Here is a 25716-nt window from a genome sequence, read left to right on the forward strand (position 1 = left end):
TTATTAACTAGCCCAATTCCCTTAGGGACATACGATATGAAGGCTATGATGGTGGTGTCGCATTAGGAACAAGTTTGATCTTGTGATTTACAACATGTCTTCGTGGAAGCTTTTTTGGCATGTTGTACCGTGTTTCTATAAAATTTAAATTTTTTTTTTAAAATTTAATATAATTTATATATTTTGGATCGTTTTAATGTATTAATATTAAAGATGATTTTTAAAAAAATAAAAAAATATTATTAACATGTATTTCAGTACGAAAAATTATTTAAAAAACAACAGCTATCACATTGCTAAACATACTCATTACAGCAAGACACATGTTGATGTTTGACACGAGCTCTAACTTGGATGACAAACAATGCGAGACATGTTGAGACATAGCAGGACTGGTAGCAAAGGTGCTGGTAGTTTAGCAGTTGGTTTGTGGGATGTGATTTTTACTTAGTGCTCTGAATGTTAAAATATAAAAACTTAACCAAGCACTGGTAAACAACGTGAGTAACTGTAACTCTTTTAAGGTAGCCAAATGCCTCTTCATTTAATTAATGACGTGCATGAATAAATTAACAAGATTGTAAATGTTTCTATCTTAACGTGGTATGGTTGTTACCCGTGCCTGCATATTGAAGACCTAACTGACATGTTCAGGTATTCCGAGGAGAGCTCTGTGCCGGCTTGTGTGTGGCATTAAATTTCCAAACTCAAACCACTTGAACCTCAGCCATTCGGTGGAACAAGAAGTTCCAAGGAATTCGAAAACTTTATGCGAAACATGGAGCAATATTTCAATATGGCTAAGATTGGAGTTGATGCACAAGAAAACATCACAATAATATATTTACCTGGTGACGCAAAGCTGTGGTAGATGACTCAGATCAAAAAGGAGCTAGGATCTAGCAATGTCTATCCCTGCCAGGACACTAAAGGTAGAACTCTAGAAGATAGAAATGGCCAGGTTCAAATATTCTCTCAATCCTCGAATTAATACCAGGCAAAACTTAAGAGGGAAATTAAACAGCATTTTACATGCATGGTTTCTGATGGACTACAAGTCAACAGTATTACTTCACTATATACAGCTTAGAGTTTGATTCCCTAACGGTGCAATTGTTAAACTGAAATTTGTTAAGATAACATCAGCCTGCCTGATTCTATGCCTTCAAGATCCTTGAATCACAATCTTGTTTCATGAATTTGTCAGGTCAATGTTTTGAAGATTTCAGCCAGAGAGCATGGTACTCTTAAGAGACCGTGTAACCTTACCGTGAAGTGAAAAATTTTCATTCAAAAAGCATAGATTTTGCCGGTCGATTTAGATCTCCTTTGTTGGCCAATATCATTGGGTTGATTGTTTGCATCCACAAGTACAACCTTCCAATTCTTTGTGGAGTTTCTGTGAGAGATGGGCAAACAATATCAAGTGAAGATTAGGGAAGGACCAGCAATAAGTAGTACAGCTATAGCATCTATCAGTTTGATAGACAGCAAAGAGGAGAATAAATACGACCATTTGCAATTGGGATTTTCTTTTTGTTTAGCTATCATTTAATGTTCTACTCACCTCCACTTCATTTTGAAGGCCCTTTATATGCTTTACTGCCAACTCCAACATGTCTGCATAACTTGTTTGCTGCAAGTTGTTAAAAAAATCAACATACGCCTCATTAAAGCCAGATTGCATGATGTGAAAAGAAATGAATAACACATTATTACCTTATCCATGTTAGGAACGAGGTCTTGTAGTGTCTTCAGCTTCCCACTTATTCTGGTTCTTCTCTCCTGATTTAGATGAAACATAAGACGATTGAACATATGCATGCATGCATACTCAAATAGCATTTTATGTGCACATATTAATAGTGTATTTTCAATTAAGTTTGATGCACCTAGGTAGTACCTAGAGTCCCAGACCCATTTCTCTCCTAACAAATGGAGTTGCAAATTGTAAGTTTGCAAGACAGGTTATCTGTATTTCTTTTAATCCAATGCAACAACAATTCAAGATATGTAAGCAATGAAATTTTGCTATCAGTAAAACATGGTTTCGGTAGCGCATTTTGCAAACTAACATTATCACCCAAACAGACAAAAAAATTGACATCCTTGTTCCTTCCTTAAACTTCCCACTGACCCCAGAAAAGAGGGGGGAAATCCTCCTGACTTCTATCTACAGCAATTAATTAGTACCAACATCTACAGTAATACAGCATAACCCAATTATGAAATGAATGAACAGAAGCACTAGTATATTGTTGCACGGTTTAGCTGTGATGCATGCATTATAACCAGACTAATATAACATAATTATATGCTAGTTATTCAGCTGATCTAAAAGTCCATCAGAGGGTGTGGCACACACTGACTACCTCTCTCTCTCTTGAACGTGCAAGCAGGGACACATACACGCTCACGCTTCCTGTTATGGCATCTGTTTTTTCAGTTGCTGCCATTCACTCTTGGGCATTATTTGAGGACTTGTTGTCTTGTAGACATCAAATCAAGGTAACCCATCTTCTTGTTATGATGCAGGCAGATTGGATCAACTCCTAGATAAGCTATTTCAGCACCATCCAAGCACAAATATTATGACCTGGAAATTCTATCCCTGCATACACTTTTCAAACTAACATGTAAAATTACAAATTTGAAGGCCACCCCCTAGTTGCTTATGATTATCTTTTACAACATGATTCTTTGTTTCATTGGTTATCCTCTTCTGCCTTCCAATAAAGGGCATTATCTGTTGTGATGAAAGTAGGGTTCTGCTTACAGGGTAATCTAGAAATGGTCTTCCTCTTCAGTATTTTGCATAAATTGGTCACTCCTCACGACTCAAATCTGCTACTCGCACTTTTGTGCTGATGAGTTTCCCTATTGCATCAGCAAATAACTGCAAATCTCATGGTAAAATAATTTTCTATAAACAAACTCTAATGAACCTCTGGGGAGAATCTTCAAGAATGTACATCTCTTCATAATCTTTTAAGCAAAGTTCATCTTCTCAATATGTTGGTTTTATTAGAGTAAAGGGAATGCAAAGAATGTAGAACCACGTCTTTGCCGTTTGATCAAATGAGAAATTGGCCTTGTTCTTCTTGGGTGGAACCAAAGTGGGTGTATTGGCATCTTGAATAGGAAAGTGGCAAGCTGTAGGGGACTAGGAGTATGCAGCATGTACAGCAGTCCCTTTATTCTTAATACAGTGCATTTAGCAGGCGAGCTATAAAAGGTTTTTCCAAGCCAAGTCTTTGGCTTAAATAGAAAAGCTTAGTTAATCATGTTACTGTGCCAGCATGATCTCAAATTAGAAACAAACCTACTTAGTATATTTGTCATGAAACAACCTTGTTGGTGCCTGCCCAAAAACCACCTTGAGAAATATGCAAAATTAACATCACTTTCCAGGTGTTTGTTTTTCCTTGTCATTACTTGCACCACACTACGCAATTGGGTGATTTGATTTTTTTTCCAAAATTCTCACGTAGAATCTTGCTCTCACTTTGAGAAAACTATTTCTATATCAAGCCCTTGTGCAAATTGAAGCAAGAAAGTGTCGAAAAAGAGTTAGAAAGCATGGTTTCAAAACAACATCCTGCTTGTTGGACAAATATGAGATTAACAAATAAATAGACTGCACACTAAACACTGTTCAGGTAAAACAATAATGCATGCACTTTCTGTTATGTTACGAAGCTACATCATCTATTAATTAGATATCTTAACAAGGTTGATCAATTCTGCTAGTAAGCATCTGAAAATATTTACTCCTGTCACAGTATTATTTCTAAAATGTTTATTCTGTTACAAATGAAACCAAGGAAATCACATGTGCAGGTCATGAATGCAGTTGCACGTATCAGAAGTTGGACAATCACTGGCAAACGTATGCTATAAGATGATGTTTAGGACTGTAATGAAAAAAGTCAGTTCAATTCACCATGATCCCATTTGAAAAGTGGACTCAAATTACAAATAATGCATGAAAGGAATCTTTATGCAACTTCTATAAATCCTCTCTAAAAAGTTGAAAAAACTTTACTAACCCTCTCAGCAATGCTTCTAGGATGAGTGGCACATCCACGTTTCGCACGGATTTTGCAAGGAACAGAGTCTTCAGGAATTTGTAGCAGCTTCTCCACTGTTGCCATCTCAAGACTTGTCTGGGGCAGGCTAAACTGAATGCGGAATGAGCAGAATGACTCAGATATATGGTATACTAGAAAAAACAAAAAGAAATACTGCAAAATATAAAATTAAGCATAATTTACACCAGCCAAGGAGAATTGCCTATTATAAAAATTATAAAAATAAACGAGCTGAAATAAGGTTTGTCATGCAAATGTCAGGCTAAGGTTACTTCTTGTTGTAAAAAATGAGGTCAGCAAGTCTTAAAATATGCTACAAGTAGGTGTGAGTTCAGAGAGCGTAGCAGACTATACTATGATTTGAGAAAACAAGTATCCATTTGAAATATGCCATGTACATGCAGCAATTTGCTCACAACTAAACAAAAATATGTTTTGGTAGGAGGTTTGCAACTGTCTAAATCTAATTGTATGTATTTACAATTACCCTTAGCTTATATGTATACAAGTTACCAGAAAATGCAGGGGCGTGGTATGGACTTGCAAATGCATGTGTTTTACATGTTTATGGGATGTCGAGGCCAGAGAACAAACTAAATCATCCACATTTCCATGAATTTCCTGACATACAAATCTTCAGAAAAGAGTTTTAGTACCTGAGTTTCTAACGCGTTGAAACAGTTATAAATGTCTCCATCTCCAGTCCTAGCTTGTTTCGAGGGATGGCCAGAAAATACAATGGAATTTGGAGTGTCCCAAGATTCCATACCAAAGCTAGCTGCAGAATAAGAATGAGTGGAGTTCTGACTGCCATTGTCAGAGCCGATGCCTTCAACAACATTCTCACTAACTTCAGATATCTGAGAAAGAGAGTCTTGTCTGGTGAAGCTCAATTGAGATTTCAACCTTGAGGGGCCACCACCAGAGCCATTGCGAGAGTTATAGCCTCCAGTTCCCCTTGTAATTGAGAAACCTCCTATTTAGATTGGCAAAAGAGACAGATGATATTCAAAACCAAAAATATAAACTCATCACAGGTTGTCTAAGCCTCAATCCTAAAGATAAGAATAACAATATAACTTAGGCCTCACTTTCAGATGTATGAATGGAGTTTTTTTGTTGGATATAAACTGCATTGAAAATTAACTAGGACTACTGTAACTGATGCATATAATCTTAGTAGGAGTTGTACAAAATAATTCAGTCACTTATTTCCGCAACAAAATGCGAACAATAAATTGACAGCAGTTTCAGATGTAGGAATACTTTTTTATATGTGCTTTTACCATATCCTTCTTTCTTCACAAGAGCCAAACATTTCCAGCATCACCTTTGACTTTCCAACCCGGGGTCTTGCAAATGGAATGCAAGACCATTTGATTAAAACAACTCTTATACCATGTTAACATTTTAAAAGTTCAAGAAACAAATTATGTCAACAGATAACTTCTGATTAGATATGCACTTCAATTTCATTACACTCCATTTTCTTTTCTAGTCCTTTTCTTCATCTAGTGAATTGGTTATCGGTAAGATGAATGGACAAATGAAACCAGCGCAGTTACACACAGAAGCACCAAAGAGAAACAGATTTATTGTGAGCCGGCGGTGGTGATCCATAGGCACATTGCAGAGTATGTTTTTGCAATCCTTGCTTCAACCGACATATAAAGAGTTTAGAATAGTGTTATAAATACATTTATAACATATCAAATAAATAAACTTAGTGCAGGCTCGTGACCTGATTCTTAATCTCCCTTCATAAACTGACATGATTTCAGGGAACATATTTATTCATAAACTTTATTTATTTTTTACTTTCATTATAATTTCCAGCCTATAAATGAAGCTTTTCTTTAAGAGGTGCCTCAAGATTGAAAATAGGTAAATTCTAACGGAGATTACATATCATAATCCCACAACATCATCCCTCAAATCCACTTCGACATGTCTTCCAACAACCTGTGGCTGTTGATGAACAGTTCCAAATATCATTCACACCTAAATCAACTATCTTAGCAGTACGGTTTCGTATACAAAAGTAGCTATCATTTTCTTTGTTCTTCCTTTTATTTTCCCTTCAAAAAACAAAAGCAGCCGCCTCAATTATGGCTAAGACCATATCTTTATCAAGTCCTCGTACTTGATAACATTTCGTCCTTTAGACAGAACTGAGTCATCGCCAGCCAGGACAGTCTGTCCAAGTTGCTCCTCGGCAACACCGACTTTGATGTTTTATTTCTGTCCTTTGTTTTTTTTCTTTTCTCATAAAGAAGAAATAAATAGAACATGGTCATGGCCATAATTGAGAAATACATTCAATCTAAAAGCCTTGTTAATTCCTTGTTGTAACAATTAGAGGTGTTCAAAAAAACAAATCAACTAAATGAAGAGAAAAAACCGATTAAACTGATTTAAAAACCATAAAATCCACTTGGTTTGGTTTTGGTTTCGAAAATTAAAACCGTTTCGTTGCCAACCTATCTACCCACTCTCAAATAATTAATACAACTTTAACTTTTTGTGCAAACCTCAGATCAGTTGCCAGCTATCCACCAATTCTCAACTGGGTACGCCAACAATAAATTGCCTCACCATTTTATGCAGGAAAAAAAAAAAAAAAAAAACCCGACATCCTCTGTTAAAAAGGAAGACCCAGTTGAAACATGCATGCTACTTTGGAGACCCGGATGAGAAGACTGATGGTTTGAGGGACTACATTGTAAATCAATTCATAGTTGAGGGACTAACTTGAGATAGTTTTTCTGATGGAATCTATCCACTAATATTCTACTCTATAAACATACTCTTGGAATGCATGTTTTAATGAAGGGAAGGGGCTCTGAACCTCTGTCTCGGTGCATGCACAGCCATAAATAACGTCCATCAATGTCTTGGTGCACGCAAGAGAAATAAACAAAAGAAAACAGAGTCTCTCCACCAACTGTAAACTTAGGAAATAGCAAGCCATTTTCCTCCATGGCTCCAATCAAATGAATCCATGAACTAATTAATAATCCATACGCTGCCAAAAAGGCACACATACCCTAACCACCCTCCATTCCCACAAAGTGCACCCGTGGATATTAATATAGAGACAGAAAATATTCATTCACCTTCAGCAAATCAAACTGAAGGTAGTTTTGTCTTTGGGATATATTGCAATTTACATTTTTGTCAACGCTCATTTACCAGACTAATAATAAAGAAAGAAAGAAAAAAATCCAGAAATAATGGTAAAAATTACAGGCCAATTTGTGAGGCACTCCTGTCAATATTGTTTATTGAAATATTATGTGGAGCTCTCCTGAAGTTTGAAGATTAAGGGGGCAGTAACTCAAGACTTATATTTAACAAAAAAAATTTTGCAAAAATAATAAGATATATTTATCAATTATATTTTATAAAATGAAGATTATTCTCATTTAACAAAAAGAACTCTAAATGCAAAATCAAAATAGCTAAAACTCCCACTTGTCAAACATATATAAAGAATAAAAAATATATTTTTAAAATATTTTAAAAGAAATGGTAGCGAATAATTAACTTGAGTTGCTTATAATTAGCTTTCAAGTACAGTATTGTTGAGTTGCTTATAATAATTTTTACTTTAAAATATATTAACATAATATTTTTTTATTTTTTTTCAATTTATTTTTGATATCGAACCATCAAAAAAATATAAAAAATTAATTTCAAAAAAATAAATAAAATTTCAAAAAAAAATAGAAATAGAATTCCACAACATTCCCAGGCAATCTCTTGCTAAACAATAAACATAAAAGGAAATTGGTGGTAAGAAGTAAAACCCTATTTAAATGAGGAGATGCCTTATTGACCCGGTAAAAAAGGACACAAAAGTCATTGCAACCTATTGAAAGTGCCTGCTGTCTAGTCTACTCTATCCACCAAGACCAAAGATTCCTCCCATTTTCTATCCTTAGCTTTTTACAAGGTTGTCATGAAAATGAAAGAAACCAAAACAATACATCCCAAGATCAAGAATCTATCTACTCCTGTCCACCGTATTAATCCAATCCACAAAGATAAAGACTGATGGTATTTATGTATTTATTTTAAGGAAAATATGTATGTCTATTTACCATTTTCAGTGGCGAGATGGCTTAGAAATCCAGCAGGCGAGCTCCTCTGCCGCACCAAAGATCCAGCACCGTGTGCTATCTCATTCAAACCGTACGACCTCTGCAACCCCCCGCCGCCGCCACTTTTGGGTGCTTTTCGATCGCAGCTGGATGGGTTGACTTTGCAGGTCGACTCCGAGGTGATTGAGGATGAGTCCCCAGAGAAGTGTTGTTGACGGCCCACGAGGGGAGTTGATCCAAGACCAGAGAGTTCACGGTCAGCCCCGATGACTGAATCAACTGCTCGGGTTAAAAAAGAACCCGGGGCTGAACCATACCTTGTTAGCCCACTTGGCAGATTGGATTTTTGCGGTGAAGAAGACGACGACGACGGTTGTTGATACATGATGCGTGCTGCGCAGGCTTCTTCCCGCAACTCCACTGTAGGCTGCTACTGCTAAAAATAACTATGGTAGTTAAAAATCTAGAGAGAGAGAGAGGGGATAATATGGGAAAGGAAAGTTTGATTTCGAGGAAAGGTTTGCTCGTCCGGGAAATGTCCAAAGAGTAGTTGTTGCGTCACCCTACGGAGCCTGAGCCTGAGCCTGAGCCTGAGGTGACCTTTTTGTTTTGTAATCTAGTGCAATGTACAGTGACAAGCAACTTGTCAAACATGTGGGAACCTTTACTTTATTTTTTTTTTTGTTTGTTTTTTTTTTTTTATCATTATTCTTATCATCAAGTTGCTGGTGCATTATAAATTTATATCCACTACTTTGGGATTATTTTATTTTTAGAGTGTAAAATTTTCGATTTTTTATTCGAGTGCTTTTATTTTTATTATTCTTAAATCTCTCTAATTAAGTGGTTTTGGTATTTTGACGATTTTTAATTGTACTTTTATTTGTTTGTTATTTGAGTTTATATATTCTCAAAAACTTATTAATTAAGTGTTTTTAATTTTAGTTTATTTAAATGATCGCAGTTATTTTGTAAAATATTTTTTATTCGAAAATATATTAAAATAATATTTTAAAAAAAAATATTTGTTATATCAACACATTGATAAAAAAATACAAAAAAAATATTAATTTAAAAAAAATAAAAAATAAAATTTTTAAAGATATTTTTAAAACACAAAAACAAACAGGGGGTTAGAAACAAGGAAATGTCAACTTTACATTTACATATACATACATAAATATATATATATATATATAGAACATATTTGATTAAATAAATAAAAATAATTATTATTAAATAATAATTTATTCAAATTAAAACTCTACCAGAGTAAAATGAAACTTGCTAAGGAAAAAAGAAACTCGAATTTACTCAATTTCCTCAGCTTTTTACAAACTAAACAGATTTATACCTCTAATGTTAAAATATAAAAACATAATCATTTTTTTAATCTTTTAAAATTTTTCAATAAATGTTTTGAAATCTATGATCTTATTTACTAAGAAAAATATAATCTCTTCAAAGAAAACAATATAATGAAATCTGCATCAATCTTCGTCAAAACCAGAGAGTTAAGATTCACAAAAGGAAAGCCCCATGTAAACATGCACAGCCTAATTAACCAGCATGAAACCTAAAATTTGCTTATTTCAGCAATTATATATATATATATATATATATATATATACACACACACGCAAAGAAATATTAAAAAAAAAATCCAACAACTTCAATTTATTAAATGAATTTGGTCACGTAAAGAGCATTTTTTTTTTTTTTTTAATGATCGGGGTGTCCGGGTCAGCTTGCGCGCACCACAACTAATCCCCAGGCCCACTGAACATCCTGCAAGCCCAGTGAACAGGTAAGACACCGCGGAGATGACAGGATACACAAAGAGGGTCAAACCCAGGACGTTCGCAAGGATTGAACTTGCAGTTGACCACAACAGCTAGGCCCTCAAATGTGCGTAAAGAGCATTTGTTGGTATTGAAGTAAGAGACCTAAACAAGGAGAGAGGACATAAAGTATCGAAAGGGGAAGACGAAATTCGACCGCCAATGTAGTGGATTTACAGCATATTATATTATATTACTATAGAAAACACTAAAAAGCGACGACAAATTATTGCAGCCTGCATCATTCTTTGCACACACATAATTCACCATTGATTGATTTTCATGGTGGTTTTTTTTATTTTTTTTACTTTGATCATTTAAGTTTTTTCTAATCGTTTAAGTCATTTTATAGCTAATTTGATGACCAATTTATTTTGATTTGTTAAGCAAGGATATGGTTGAAAGATGAATGATCAAAATAATAATAAAAAAAGGAGGAAAATCTGGTGGCAACTTTAAAGTTTGTGCAAAAAGTTTACTTGGATCCTAATACTTTCCATTTTTTTTTTCCGATGCCTTTGGCTTTTAAAATTTTCATTTTGACCCATAACTTTATTTTTTAATTTTAAATCCTTGGTTAATGGTTTGAGAAAGTAGAGAGAGTTGCAAGATTTTGATAATAATAAAAAAAAGTTTTAATTGACATAGATTTAGCTCATGAAAAAATAACTATTTTCATATTAATGAGTTTCATTTGATGAGAAGAGATCTTACTTGGGTGTTTTTTGGCTTTCTCATCACATAAAATGTAGATCTGAACTCATGAAAAAAAAATAGTATTTTTTTTACATTTTTAAATTGATTTTTAAGTTATTTAAGGTCATATAAGAGTTTACCAGGGTGTGTAAAATGTTTTATAGGTGGTTTAGGTCAAAAATAAGTTTTCCGATAAAAAATCAAGGGGTGAAAATCACCACCCCTGATTTTTTAGCCGCTGTTATGGCTAGATTTTGAGGAGAAGCAAACGACATGTCACTTGGTTTTTTTTTAAAAAAAAAAAATGGTGAACAACATGTTTGTCACTACTTAAAAAATAATAAAAAAAAGGTAAAACTTAACCTAGGTGTGATCTTTTAAGACAAAGTCTGTTGAGCTATTTAGGACAGGCCTGCATATCTAAGATATTTTTTTAAAAAAAAAAATTTCATTTTATTTTTGTTTTTTAAAATTTATACGCCAATGTTGAGTTTTTATTGGCTTTTATTTTTTATTTTGACGTATTTCTGTGATATCTGTTAATGTAATACAGTTTTATATTTACTTAGTTTATGAATAAAATTTTAACATTTTTTTCCTTCTACCCAGGGGCATTATTTATATGTAGCCTTACTTCAATTTATTTCTTTAATTTACTCAATTGATTTCTTATGTGTGTGTTTTCTATTATCATTTTATTAAATAAAGCATTAGTTTCAATAAACAAAGTTACTAGATATAATTGAGTCTATGGCTCGTATTTCAAGATTAAATATCTACTTCCATATCTATTCCTTAACTTTTTAATTTAGTTTTTGGTTAAATATTGTCTAGTCTTTGCTTGATTTCCATATAAAATGATAATATATTTTTTAATATGTGCAACCTTGCATGATATTGTTTTTCTTTAATTTTATTCAATCACATTAATATATGTGTCTATTTCTATTATCGTTTGATTAAATTAAAAACTAATTCTAATAAACAAAGTTATTAAATACAATCGGGAACATGACCCGTGTTGTGATATCAAATCTATTTTTTAATTTTTTTTCAATTTAATCACCCGTATTGTGATATTAAATATCTTGATTTTTATCTATTTTTTAATTTTTCTAATTTAGTCTTTAGCTATCATTAATATTTTTTTCATTTATTGATACAAATAATTCTTGTTTTTTAAATTAAACGCACACATAAACTTCATGGATTAATATTTTTTTATTTAAAAAACCACTTTGGAAAAACTTACATATTTATTTTATTGTTGAGAAGAAACAAGAGTAAAATAGCTAGTAATATCTTCTTCGTATGTAATTTATGACATTTCCTTTCTGTTTTGTTAATGTTTAGGTGTTTTTTTTATTCCTAGCATAATTAATAAAAATAATTTGGAAACTATCGAAAGAAAATGAGTGAAATAATACAATTCAATTAATTGAGTTATTACGAGTAACACAACGAATTAAAATTTCATAGGCTGGATTGCATGGAATCGCACAACCTATTAAAATTTCCAAGAATGTGCTTTTGAAAATAGCGCAACCCATAGAGAAATAAATCTCGAGGGTTGAAAACTCTCACTAACATAACCCTTAAAAACATACACCAAAAAAAAAAAAAAATTCTCAAAGGTTGTGCTACTCCGAGAAACACAAACTTTAAGAATTTCCAGAGATTGTAACATTAACAAGGAGGGTACGTAGAAATATTGAAAAAATGATTAAATTAAAAAGAATCATAAAAAAACTAATTAGAATTTTTAATCAATTTGGTTTCGGTTTTATAAGTCTAAAACTAAAAAACCTGAACTGGGCCAAACCAAAAAAAACCAAGCCAAACTAGAACCGGTCGGTTTGAATTAGTTTTTGTTATAAAATAACCAAACCAAATTGAAATTGGTCAGTTTGAGCCAATTTAAGATTTTTTTTTAAAAAAGTGATTTGATTATTTTTTTTGATAAAAATCGAACCGAACAGAAAATGATCACCCTTATTCACAAGTAATGTAATCTTTGAAATTTATTTTTTGTGTTTTTGTAAAATTACATATTATAAACAAATATATTTTTTTTATAGAGTATAAATAAATAATAAAAATATATATGACTTTACAGAAAAAACAATTGGCACAATTTTCTTACAATTTTTATTTATTTATAATTTTACAGAAAAAAACTTGTCTCAAAATTCAATTTTGGAAAAATGACACCTTCTAATCATGTTACATGTCTTAACTTCAAGATATATTGAACAAAATAAATTATTGATGAGAGATATAATAAATAAAAATTTTCAACAATCATAAATATTGTTGGATCAATTCATGCGTTAAAATAACTTAGGTTTTCAAGTTTTGTATATTATATCGATCCGCTTTCCTTTTGGTCCTTAACTGAAACATGGGCTAATGAATGCGACTAGCCCAATATTCCGTGGGCCTCAGGTCCACAATAAAGCCCATTAAATATGCGAGGTGTTAATAGAGAAGCTTGAACAAACTTAGGGTGGGCCTCCAATCTAAACATCTTTTATAAACTTTGGAGCTCCCACCATCACAAACACAAAGGTGTATATATTGATTGAATCATTCAAAGTACCGTGAGCTCATATGTAACCCTCTTCTCTATATGTCTATTTGACAAAATAAATTAATAATTATCTATTTAAATAAAGAAAAATATTGTTAAAAATAACTAAAAATACATGAAAAATTGAGAGATGTATACAAATTAAGATATTTGGTTTTATAAAATAAGATATTTACCCGTTTATATCTACTAAAATTGTTTATTAAAAATAGTAAAAGATAAATAAAAATACATATGAAAATTAGTGAATAAAAAAAAGATATTATGTAAGGATGGACAAGTTAGAAATATTATTTCAAAAAAAAAATTTATAAAAAAAATTCTACCTTATTTTTTTAATAAAAAAACCTTTATCAAAAAAAAGTTTTCAAGACCCGTGGTCTAAGTCATGAGACCGAAATAAACTAATAGAAATGAAATTGAAGATAACTATAAAACTAATTTTTTTAGTATAAAAAATAAGGTAGAATGATAAAATTCTGAGAGAAAACAAGGAAAAAAAGGATCCCTAACTGTATTAACTCTTAAAACTTGTGACTTGTGTTATTTGATTGGAAGCATGACAAATAAAAAAATTATGAAGCCCAATCCTAAACAAATTAAATGTTGAATGATGAAACTGGAAAAAAAAATTCAATCACACAAAATAAAAAATAGGGTGAAGATTGAAATAAAAAAAAAATTAGAGGGTATCAATAAAATCTAAATTGGAGGGTTAAATTGAAAATAAAAAAATTTTAATAAAAGGGAAAAAAGAAATCAAAAGAATGAAGGCTAGATTGGTAAAAAAAATAAAACAATATAACTTTGATTGAATGATGAAATTAAAAACCAATAAAATTTTAACAAAAAAAGCCAAGAAAAAAAAATATAAAAAAAGAATAAGGGGCGAATTGAAAAAATAAATAAATTGTAATTTAAAAACTAAATTGAATTTTAAAAAAAAAAAATGGACAAAGGACAAAAATAAGCAATCAAAAACCTTAGGGCAGAAATTGAAAAACAAAAATAAAAGAGAACAAACATGCACTTTCTCTTTAAGAGAGAGAGAAAAAGGAAAAATAAAAATAAAACGACCACCAGTGACAAATCACTCATCATCCCCTGTCACGCATCATACCAGGATATAATATATCTTTAGTCATGCTATAATTTATGAAATTTTAATTTTTTTAAATTATGGATATTTTTGAGTTATGAATAGAAAGTAAAGTAATAAATGATATTGTGATAAATAGTTGAAAATCTGATATTAAACAATATAATTACAACTTAAACTGAAACACATAGGTGTTTTACTCTAGTAATGATTTGTTTTTGTTTGAAACTTACCTTCCAAATCATGATAAATATGACAAGTATGATATTGTGATAAATATTGTTTTACTCAAGACATGATATTTTGGTTTTTGTTTGAAACTTGCTTTTTAAATCATGTAAGTTCTTAAACACACTACTAATAAGAAAAATATGTTTTTGCCAAAATAAAAAATAAATAAAGAAAGAAAGAAAAGGGAGTTTTTCCTAAAAAATAAAAATTTCCTCCTGAATTTTAATTATTTAAATTCTCATGAATATTTATGTTAATTACCCTTAGTTTTAAATTTCTTTAAGATCACAATATTAATAAAAACAACATGTTTTGTTGAATTAAAAAATAGATGCATAAATAATTCTTTAGTTATGGAGATTTGCTCTAGAAAAACTCATTTTCTTATAAAAAATTCAGTTATGCTATAACATAAAATATATATTTAGTCATGCTATAACATAAAATATATGAAATTTTACGGTTTTAGTGTTTTTTTGAGATTAAGCATGGAAAATAAAGTAATATCATGATAACTAGTTGAAATTTTGATAGTGGACAAACAAAATATAACATAAAGAGTAGTATTTAGTCATTGAGGTAGGAAGCGTAGTTTTGAAACTCGATCTAGCTCGGGATCCGGCTAAGTTGAATAAAAAATAAGGAAAGAAAAAACTTGTTTTGACTCGGCTAATTCGACGAGTTGTCCCGGCAAGATCCGGTCAAAAATCCGATTACAATCAGTTGATTTTTGTGTTTTTTTTTTTTAGTAAAATGACATTTTTTAATTTTTAAAAAATAATTGACCCGAATAATTTATTATCCGTTCAAAACTTCAAATTCGGGTTAGTCGGTCTGAAAACTAGGACAGAAACCTATGCTACATCCGCATCGCTGTTTTGGGCTTGAATATTTCTTTCTTTTATTTCTTTTTCTAAACATACGCAATTCTAACTTTTTTTTTGATAGAATATATGCACTTAAAACTAGGTAGGGGTTAATTTCCTTTTTGCCATCAACGAGGTTCTATAGAACATATTTATAAATAAAAAAAAATATAAAAACAATAGAACTTACGATGAGTTATTGTAAAAATCTAATTTATTTTACCAAACAATTTTAATTGGTTAGTACCTTAATTTTTTTTTTATTTGTGATTGATTGACACAATAATGTGATTGGCTTGGTTGACCTGCCAGGCAGCCTAGGCTTGGTGAAAATGAAAGGACAAATGCAATAATAATTTCTTAGAGCTCAGATTTATGAATTTTATGGCTTGAAAGGACGCATTTGTCAACCTCATACACCCAAACTTTTTTATTTTGTTTTTTAATAAATGGGTAGCAATAAGTTAATAAAGTCGTAGGGTTAAAAAACCCCTTATGTATGGGAATATATAACAGTGGCAACGAGCATGGCCTTTTGACAATTACCGTACGGCTTTGTCCCATTGTCCGAGAACTAAAGCAGCCAAATTTTGACTCTAGGCTGCATTATTTGATTTATAAATGATTGATTTTGTTTTTGTGTTTTAATAATGTGTTTAAAAAAAATTAATTTTTTTTAAATTAATATTTTTATATATTTTTAGACCATTTAAATGTAATGATGTTAAAAATAATTTATTAAAAATAAAAAAAATATTATTTTAAAGCATTTTCAAATAAAAAACACTTTAAAAAAAACCATTACCACTCTCTCAAATATCATCTAAGATAAAATAACATGAGCACCTATATAGTATAAAAATTGAGGTTCTCGATAAGTTTTTTTTTGTTTATTTGTACAGGATGAATTCTACATAGAAAAAAATATAAAATATTAAAAATATAAAATCGAGAATGAATTCATCTACCATATAGCTTAAATATTTTTGATGTACCCACAGTCAATCAAAAATTTCAACATTCTAAATGAATCTATCAAATGCAATAAGAAAAAAAAACAATTAATATGCATCAAAAAGATAAATTTAATAAGCTATCGAAAAATTAATAAATACAAATAGAAATACCAATAACCAAAATTCCATTGGTAAATTTTAATGAGATTTACTGACAAAATATTTACTTGTTATGTCCCTTGAATCAATGAAAATTTCTCATTGGTGTATACTGAGGGAATTATAATGGGAAAATAAGGAATGAAAATAAAAAATAAAAAATGTCATGAAATGCTTATAAATTGTATTAAAAAATAAAAAAAATGTTGTGGCATGCTTATAGATGGTATTACCGATGGAATAAATATATTAGTAAAATCCATCTATAAATTCATCGGTTGCATTTAAGTTATGATTTGACGAGTGACCCTCTTCTCTTCTCCTCCCCTTTTTCTTCCTCCATTTTTTTTCCTGTAAAAAATAGTAGATCCCCCCCCATTTTATCACAAATCAAACTCCCATCTCTATTTTAGTTCAATTTCTTTTAAGATTCCCCACATCTCTATTTTGTCAACTCAATTTTAAAATGTTAATTTTTATTGCATATTTTTTTTTTCGAATATGTAGTTTGTTTGTGTGTTTACTTGTTTTATAACTTTTCCCCATGAAAACTTGTTATATGAATGTATGATTTGTACATGTTAGAGTTTGTTTGAGTTTTTAAAAAATTATATTTGTTTGTAATTTGATGAAATTGATTTGGATTTTGTGAATTAGTTATTTTGTAATGATATAAATAATGACTTATTTAATGGGCACGTTTTGTCAATTTTAATATTGAGTTGAAAATTTAGGTAAATTTGGAGGAATTTAAATTTATGTAGATAATTGATAATGATTTAAAAGTACTATTAAAATATATTGAATAAGTTTGAGTTAAACCAATGTTATTTAATTTATTTAATTCACATAATTAATTAATATATGTTATTACCAATATTCTATATAAATTTGATATAAGTAATGGATGATCATTTTTGGATTTATTGAGTTTTACCTAAAGGGTTGCGCAGGATGGATTATTATAATAGGATTAAGGGTTTTATTAATTATGCACATCCAAGAATATTAGTAGAGGCAATATTAGATGTCAATGTAAGAGTTGTAAGAATAAAAAAGTTTATCGATCCAGATATTGTAATGATGCATATTCTACAAAAAAAATGGTTCATGAAGAAATATTTGTGTTTGTTTATACACGGAGAACCATATATTTCTTATGAGATCATGGTAGAAAGGATGGCTGAGCCAACTTCTAGTTTTAGCAACGTACATGAAGTTGTAGATGATAATAATAATCATTATAAGAATATGGTTATGGATGCAATGATAATGAATTAGGGTTATGCAGATGAATATTCAATCATAAATGAAGAACCAAATGCAAATATTACCAGGTTTTTTGATCTTTTGAAAGACTCTGATGAACCATTATAGGATGAGTGAAGACATCATTGTAAATTATTGGTCATTGCACACGTACTCATCATTAAGTAAGATCATAGGTAGAGTGAGGCAGGTAACGACAAAATTGTCAAATTAGCGATAAGCATATTACCTAAAGGAATAAGTTGAAAGAGAATTTATATGCTGATAAATCTATGATTAAACACTCAGCCTAATATACTATAAAATTAACGTATGTCCAACCTTCTGCATGTTGTACTACCTTGAAAAAACAGATTTTACCGAGTGAATTATTTTATAGGACCTTCCTTATTGAAAGACTAATATTTTTTTGCATACAAATGGCTACCAAAGGTGAGGGTTTTGAAGTGAAAAAAAAAAAGAAGCAACCTTGCTTCGATGGAGGCAAAGGGTTATTGAAGGCATTCCTAGTTTTGCAGAGAAGGTCTTGCATAGTGGATGGAGGTGGTTGTGTCATCGAAGGTAGAGAAAAGAGGGGGAAATGGAGGTCGACAGAAGAGAGGAAAGAAAAAAACTAGGTAGAGAGATGGTTTTACTTAACCTTGACTTCTGATTTCTTCATGCCTGTGGCATGGAATCCACCTCTATTTATAGAAAATGAAAGAGGAATGTTGTCTTTAATGGTACCAAATCTTGGCCCTCGATTTTACACAGAATGATTCCAATCATTTGTTCAAAGTCGCCATCATAAATTGTTAAAATTGGCTGCTAAAGGCTGGTCGGTTGGCCATTTTAGGGCGATGTCGCGGAGGTTGTAGAGACAATTGGTTGGTGTGACCTATTTTGGGGTGCAGTTCAATGTCAACCCATCATAGTGGTTTGGTTGAGAGATGAAGTGATAAATGCCCCCTGGCATCGTGATGGCTGTAGAGACAATGACTGGCGTGACTTATTCTGAGGTGTAGTACAATGCCAACCCATCATGGTGGAGTATGGTTTGTCTGGTTTGGTTGAGAGATGAAGCAGTAAATACCCTTGAAAAGTAGCCACCCAAACAACTTTTTCAGGTAAAAAGAAAAAGACAACGAACAATAACTAGATGATACGTCCAATTCCTTCTTTTTTTACTGTTAAAAAACAACATTGTTTTGACATTAAAATAGGGATTTTGGCCAAAGTTTAATTTGGTCATTCTTCTTTTGATTTCTTTCAATTTTATCCTTAATTGACTTCAAACTTTTAATTTAATGCAATTTTACCCTTATTAAATTTCAAAATCAGCCCCTAATTTTAGTGCCATTTCAGTTTGGTCCTTGGTCTTGAATTTATGCAATGAGACCCTCAATTGTCCATTAAACTTTCAATTTTCTTTAATTTTACCCTTGCTTTTCGTTAATTGATTCCTTATAGTTCGATGCCTTTTTTTTTTAAACTTCTAATTGACCATAAAACTCTAATTTTCTTGTGATTTTTCCCCTAAATGCAATTAAAATTAGTCTTTTAAAATGCCAATATTCTCAATTAAATCCAAATTGGGCTTTCAAACTTAGTTTTTCACCAATTAAACCTTTAATAAAATTAATTTAACCAATTTAAAGTATAATTATGTGCCTGCACCTAATTAAATCCTTCAATTGGACTCAAATTAATTTTTAAACATAATTAAACTTTAATTTAGCCTATTAAAAATCTAATCATGTCCTTCGCCTTAATTTTTAAGTAGATTCGTCCAATAATCATTTAATTTGACATTGAATTTACATTATCTCTCCAGTTGTGGGTGTAATGGGGTATAATTAGGCTTTCAATTTTTCTAAAATTGCAGTTTGATCTTCCTATATGTTTGAAATCCTACCCCAGGCAGCTTTCCCCGCGTTGTCAGTCTCTTTGCTAATATTATTTAATTTTTTTATTTTTATTTTGGAAAGAAAAAGGTGAATTTGAGGAATAACCCTGAAATGAGTTATGACAGCAAATATGAAGCCCTAAATCTCAAAGAAACAAAATGTTAAAAGTTGGAGTTGAAAAAAATATTCAATGTTAAAAAAATGACTTAAAAAACAAGATTAAGCTCACTTAGGCAAACCCGCCGGACACACGATTTAGATCATGGGACGACAATAACCTAATAAAAAGGAAAACAAAAAAAATATAAAGCTCAATTCCCAACAAATCTAATGTTAAAGATAAAATAAAAAAAATAAAATCACTTTAAAAGAAAGATAAAAAAAATACCGATGTCAATCTGGGTAAATGTTGTATATTCGTGACCCGGGCCATGAGACTAACATCACCGCATCAAAAAAATATTATGAAGAGTAATTTCCAACTAACCCAATATTAAAGGATGAAATTTAAAAAATAAAATCAAATTAAAAAAAATATCTAAAGAAAAAAAATATCAATTAAAAGAATAATGACCAAATTTAAATTTAAAATAAAATGAAATAAAATGTTGAGGGATGAAATTAAAAAATAAATTCAATTAATAAAAAGATAGAAGAATAAATACCAATTAAAAGAATGCATATAAAATATGATATAAAACTCAAATGAAAACAAATGTCAATGGAAAAAAAAAGAATACATAAAAAAAGGATTAAAAAAGAGCAATAAAAGAATAAGGGTTAAATTTTATATAATAAACAAATGACATGATAATTTTTAAATTTTCTTAGGCTAGTGCAATTTTCGAGAAAAAGATAGAGACAAAAAGGGAGGATAAGAAAAAACCCGCCAGAACCCAACCTTTTCACAACTACAGACACATTTTAGTTCACCAAGAAAAGAGTGGTGTGACACTTTCAATGATGTTGCAAAGATCATTGTTTGACAATCGAGATACAACTCATGTGTCGCTTGAAGGCCGTGAAAGCCTCCTACTCATTGGCAATCTTTTTTCCTTACTTGTTAATCTGAATGCCTTTTTAGCTTTAATTTTGGTTTTTTATTTTTTAATTATTTTATGTTTGCTAAATTTACTTTAAATTTTCAAAAATAAACATCAACTAAGCATCAAAGTTTACCTAGATGTCACGGGATCCTCGTAAATAGCCAATAAAAGAAGCCCACTTAACTATTTAATTTTAAAATTGAGTAAAATTTTCAAACTGGAATGATTTGCTGGTAATTCGCATGATATATGTGTTAAAGTCATAGTTAGCTGCGGAAAATGCTTGTTCATATTGAAATGTTTGCGGAAAGAAAATAGAACTTTAACCAACCGTGTAATTAAACAAAAAGCTACATGTGTTTCTTGCCAGCTGTGGACTTCTATTATGGCTATGTTATTGGGAAGGACAGGCTTACGATGAGTGTTAAAATTACAATAACATGTCTTTTTCTTTTTCTTTATTTTATCGTGATGATCTGTTTTCTATTTATTTTATAAATAAAAATTCACTCTATATAAATTCAATTAAATATAATTTTTTAAAATCTATTTTTAAAAAAATTATAATTAAAAACATTTTGTTTTTTTAAATCCCGGCCGCGAAAGCTATTGTAACATTGCTAAAGTACCATGTGCTTGTATCTTAAATCCATTTCGGGCCTTGATATAAAAATATCACTACTTTTATTTTTTTCAAAAGAGTAATAATTAATTTCCTTTTACCACCTCCCATTAAAAAAAAAAAAAAAGCATCACGTTAAGATTATGGCTGTTTACCCCCTCCACCATGCCATATTTTAAACGTTTTCACATTTATCTCTCGGAGCTCCACATTCTGGCAGAGTAAAAATAAAGGGAGCAGGTTTGCTCCCTCTTTGATCTCAGGTTCAAGTCCTGGAATTACTCATATGATGGCCACTAGAGGTTTACATGGTCGTTAACTTCAGGGCCTGTGGGATTAGTCGAGGTGCGCGCAAGCTGGCCCGGACACCCACGTTAAACTAAAAAAAAAATAAAAATAAAGGGAGTTAACTATCTACTAGATATCCCTATAATAAGAATTTGAAATTAATTTTTTTTTTTTTTGTGAGTTTAGGTTTTAGCCTTGTGCAAAAGCACACAATAATTCATATATTATTTAATGTATGAACACCTTTTCTTGCTCCTACCAAACTCAAATAGAAGAGGTGAGAGTGAATAAGAAGGATATATATCCCAATCAAAATGATAGAAAACAGGGCCCGCAGGCAGATCAACATGGAAGCTTTCGTTTATTTAACTAGTCCAGCAATTAATTAGCAATAATTTATTGGACTAATGGCCGGAAATTAGTTAAATAATTAGCAAGTTATGTATAATCAACACTATCGGAGCATATGTTTACTTACATATATAATTAATTAATAATCTAACCTTATAATAATATATTCTAGCCACTACTTGAACAGCACTTATATTGCAGCATTTTGATTGTTGACACTCCAAGATTTTATGGGAAACATCTCTACATTTTCTTCGTCGACAAATCTCCACTATAAAGTCAAGTCAAGCAAGGAGAAATTAAGGGCTGCCGCTCAAGTTCATCATAAGGAATTATCATTATTATTATTATTATTATTATTATTTGTTTTAACATGATAGACCGGTCAATCGTTTAATTATAATGTGAATTAAATGGATACCGTCAATGTAAACACATGCACAGCTCAACGAAAACATATTTATGAAAAGAAAAGCGAATTTCTGCAAGCTACCCTTTAGGGAGTAATTATTATACTTTTTTTTTTTTTTTGGTGTTATTCTCACCTCCCCGTTGTTCATGACTATTATATATATATAAATAAGAATTTAATAAATCCTCCTTGATCCTAATATTTAAACTTATAAAATAAATCATATGTATTTATATTTAACATGTAGTCTGGATATTATAGATGCCTGGTTACTATATATGATATATCCTCGATATATATATATATATATCATTTTTTTATATTAATCGTAAAAAAAACCTCATTGTGCGGAAGAATCTAGAAAGAGTTGTGTCTTTAGTTGACTTGTCTTAAAATATTCAGGTAAGCCCTAGGTATATTTTCTAAAATATTCTCCGAGGAAATCTTCATATGGATATTATTATTTTTCACTTGTAACTTTCTTAAGGTATAACATTATTCTAATTATGTCAATATTATATTCGATGAGAAATCTCTCCGTACATAGAGCCTATTTAATACTATAATAATAATTTTTTTTATTTTTTTATATATCAGTACATTAGAATCATAGTTGGAGTCTTAAATTTTGTTATTTAAAAAAGAGATTTTAATTAAAACGTACAAGAAACCACCATTGAAATCAAGCAATAATGAAGCAATCATAACAGTGAGTCTTGACTTTAACGTGGCCGGTTGTTGTTGTTAGTTTGGTTGACAGAAATGTATATGTGAAAAGCAACACTATTCTTTTGCACCATTATTCTCAGGAGAAGCTTCAATGGGTCAACTTTCCCCATGAAAAATAGTGAATTTCTTGGGATATGATGACTCCAAAAGGTTGAATTCTTGCATGCATTGCTCTGAATATTGTCCTTTTGCCTTTCTAATTGTCTAGCTCGGACCGTCCATCATTCTTTCTTTGTTTTCGGTGGCAAGATCTTGGAAAATCAACTCACCACTCAACTCGGCAGCTATATAGAGGAAACCAGATAAGATACTTGCTATGTTGGTTATATCTAAATTATTAAATTCAATTCCAATAACTTAACGCAACTGGTTTAAAATCTTATAAATACTCAACTTATTAAGATAATTTTCTTTTATTATTATTGATATTAGTATTCGATCAGTTTATATGTATTTTAATTAATTTTATAAATTCTGAAAATAACAACTATATAAATCAAAACTCACACTTATAATTACTATGAGTTGAGCAACTCCTTATAATTTTATTAATAAACAATTGTTTATGTATACACACATTGTATTTCTCTTTTTCTTTTATCTATCAATCCGTCAAATCCAAAACCACCACCTACTACATTAATGTTCTCTTTGTGTGTGTATAAAGTTTCTTTTCTCTTATTATATACAAATTATATCATTCAACAACTTGCACGAATTGTATATCTAGAATGAAACTTATATCTTATGATCCGTAGCTATCAATATTATTTTTTCCTCGCTCTTAGCAATATTTCAATTTGAATACATGCTTGTATGCGTGTGGAGCGTGATTGATTTTTTTAGCTTTTATTTTTTTTGATTTATTTTCATTATCAGTGAAATTGTCATTCGGAATTTGATTTTTTCTCCTTCTTTTTCAATTTATCTATGAATTTAGTGACCGAATATATTAAATAGCCACTCAAATCAAAGTCTAACCTATTAGGTGAGTACAAAAAAAAAAAAATTATATTAATTTACCAGCTTGCTCTTTTCAAGAAAAGCCATGAGTGCAGGTTCACTACTATTTTATATTATTAGTTTTGACATAAAATAGGATAAGAAATAGACCGTTTCTCATCTTCTCTGCCATTCTCGGCTATACACAGAGAGAGAGAGTTTCTAGGGTTGGTTTTAGGAGATGAGGAAGCGAAGTAGAAGGACAGGGGTAAGGGGTTTTTGGGAAACAAAAAAGGTGCCAGCCATGTCGAGTCAATCCCTGCCGTGCCCTGCCCTGCACGCTGGTTTGAAAATAAACGAATTTCAAATTTCTTCGTTTTCTTCTTTGGCAATCCCTATGCTTTGTTTTCTATTGGACTCACATCGACAATGAAAAATCAGTGGCAAATTCCTCAAATAAATTGGTTTTTTCAAGATGTGTTTTTTTTCTTCAGCAACTGGTTTTTGTTGTTGATATTAAAAAGAATAATATATTTTTGAAAATAATTTTATATTATTTACATGCAACTTGGATTGCGGCACAGCAAATTTATTTTCAGAGCATTGCCTGATAGTTATAAATCTTTAATGCTTGCTAGCTTCTGATCATAAGAATTTTGTCGTGATTGTGATTGGCGTAGACAACAAAATCATAGCAGTGCCAATTGTGCTTCCTTTGATGCCCTGATGGAATACAAAGAGCGCGTTCCAACATCATGAGGAACACACACGCAAGCTTCATGGAAAATATGCCAAAGTTCAGTCAACAGTACTGTGGATGCTAAAAATTGACCCTTCAAATCTTCATTTTACTCGCAGAAAAACCATAATTAGGTCGGATGATCACATTTTAGTGGCCCTTGCATGGTTTTAATTTGGAATCTCACTGGCAATCGTGTTCATCAGGGCTTAATTTCCCCCCGAATGCTCTAATGATGCTGACAGCATGCATGTACCTTGTGGTCTTATGACTGAAGGTGTTTATTGTTTTGGCTTTAGGAAAAATATAAAAGTCGTCTACTTGCATGGCGAAAACAGCGATTCTTCTATAATATCATCTTGAGGTTTTTCTTAGTGGTTTAAAGGGTTATTTGGGCTGTGTGTTAGTACGTAGAATAGAATCAATTTTTAGTATTTTTGTGATCGATTAACACGGGTAAATTTAGTCTTTGGGTTGGTGAATATATATATATAAAATAGCTGTTCACAGGGTAATCACTATAGATCTTTGTAGGGTTAATATCACACAGTTCTCTCGACAGCTAGCCCATTAATTATTAGTTAATGTTCGTTTTTTTTTTCTTCAGCACCTGATACATACATATATAGCGTCGTTTTGTGCTTCATCATAGTGATGCTCACATATTTGCTAGTCTTGGCTCCAAAAATCTTAAACAAGCTGTCAATGCCATCATTGTTGAGTAAAAAGTGGGTTCTTCGATTTCAAATTTGGAGATGATTTATACAGATGATTATTGCATGAGCTTTCCAGGGAGCATG

At 31.0% G+C, this 25716-nt stretch overlaps 1 protein-coding gene across 1 annotated transcript; it reads right to left on the bottom strand.

Moving 5' to 3' along the window:
• Positions 1 to 954: 954 nt before the first annotated feature.
• LOC118040532 (transcription factor bHLH128) lies at positions 955 to 8846 on the bottom strand. The gene is made up of 6 exons (XM_035047503.2): positions 8195 to 8846; positions 4748 to 5067; positions 4050 to 4181; positions 1720 to 1785; positions 1568 to 1636; positions 955 to 1399 (listed from the first exon to the last, which is right to left on the bottom strand). The coding sequence occupies exons 1-6, from the start codon at positions 8577 to 8579 to the stop codon at positions 1343 to 1345; spliced, it is 1029 nt and encodes a 342-aa protein (XP_034903394.1). The 5' UTR covers positions 8580 to 8846; the 3' UTR covers positions 955 to 1342.
• Positions 8847 to 25716: the final 16870 nt, after the last annotated feature.

Source organism: Populus alba, chromosome 14, assembly GCF_005239225.2.
Source record: "Populus alba chromosome 14, ASM523922v2, whole genome shotgun sequence".
NCBI classification, from domain to species: domain Eukaryota; kingdom Viridiplantae; phylum Streptophyta; class Magnoliopsida; order Malpighiales; family Salicaceae; genus Populus; species Populus alba.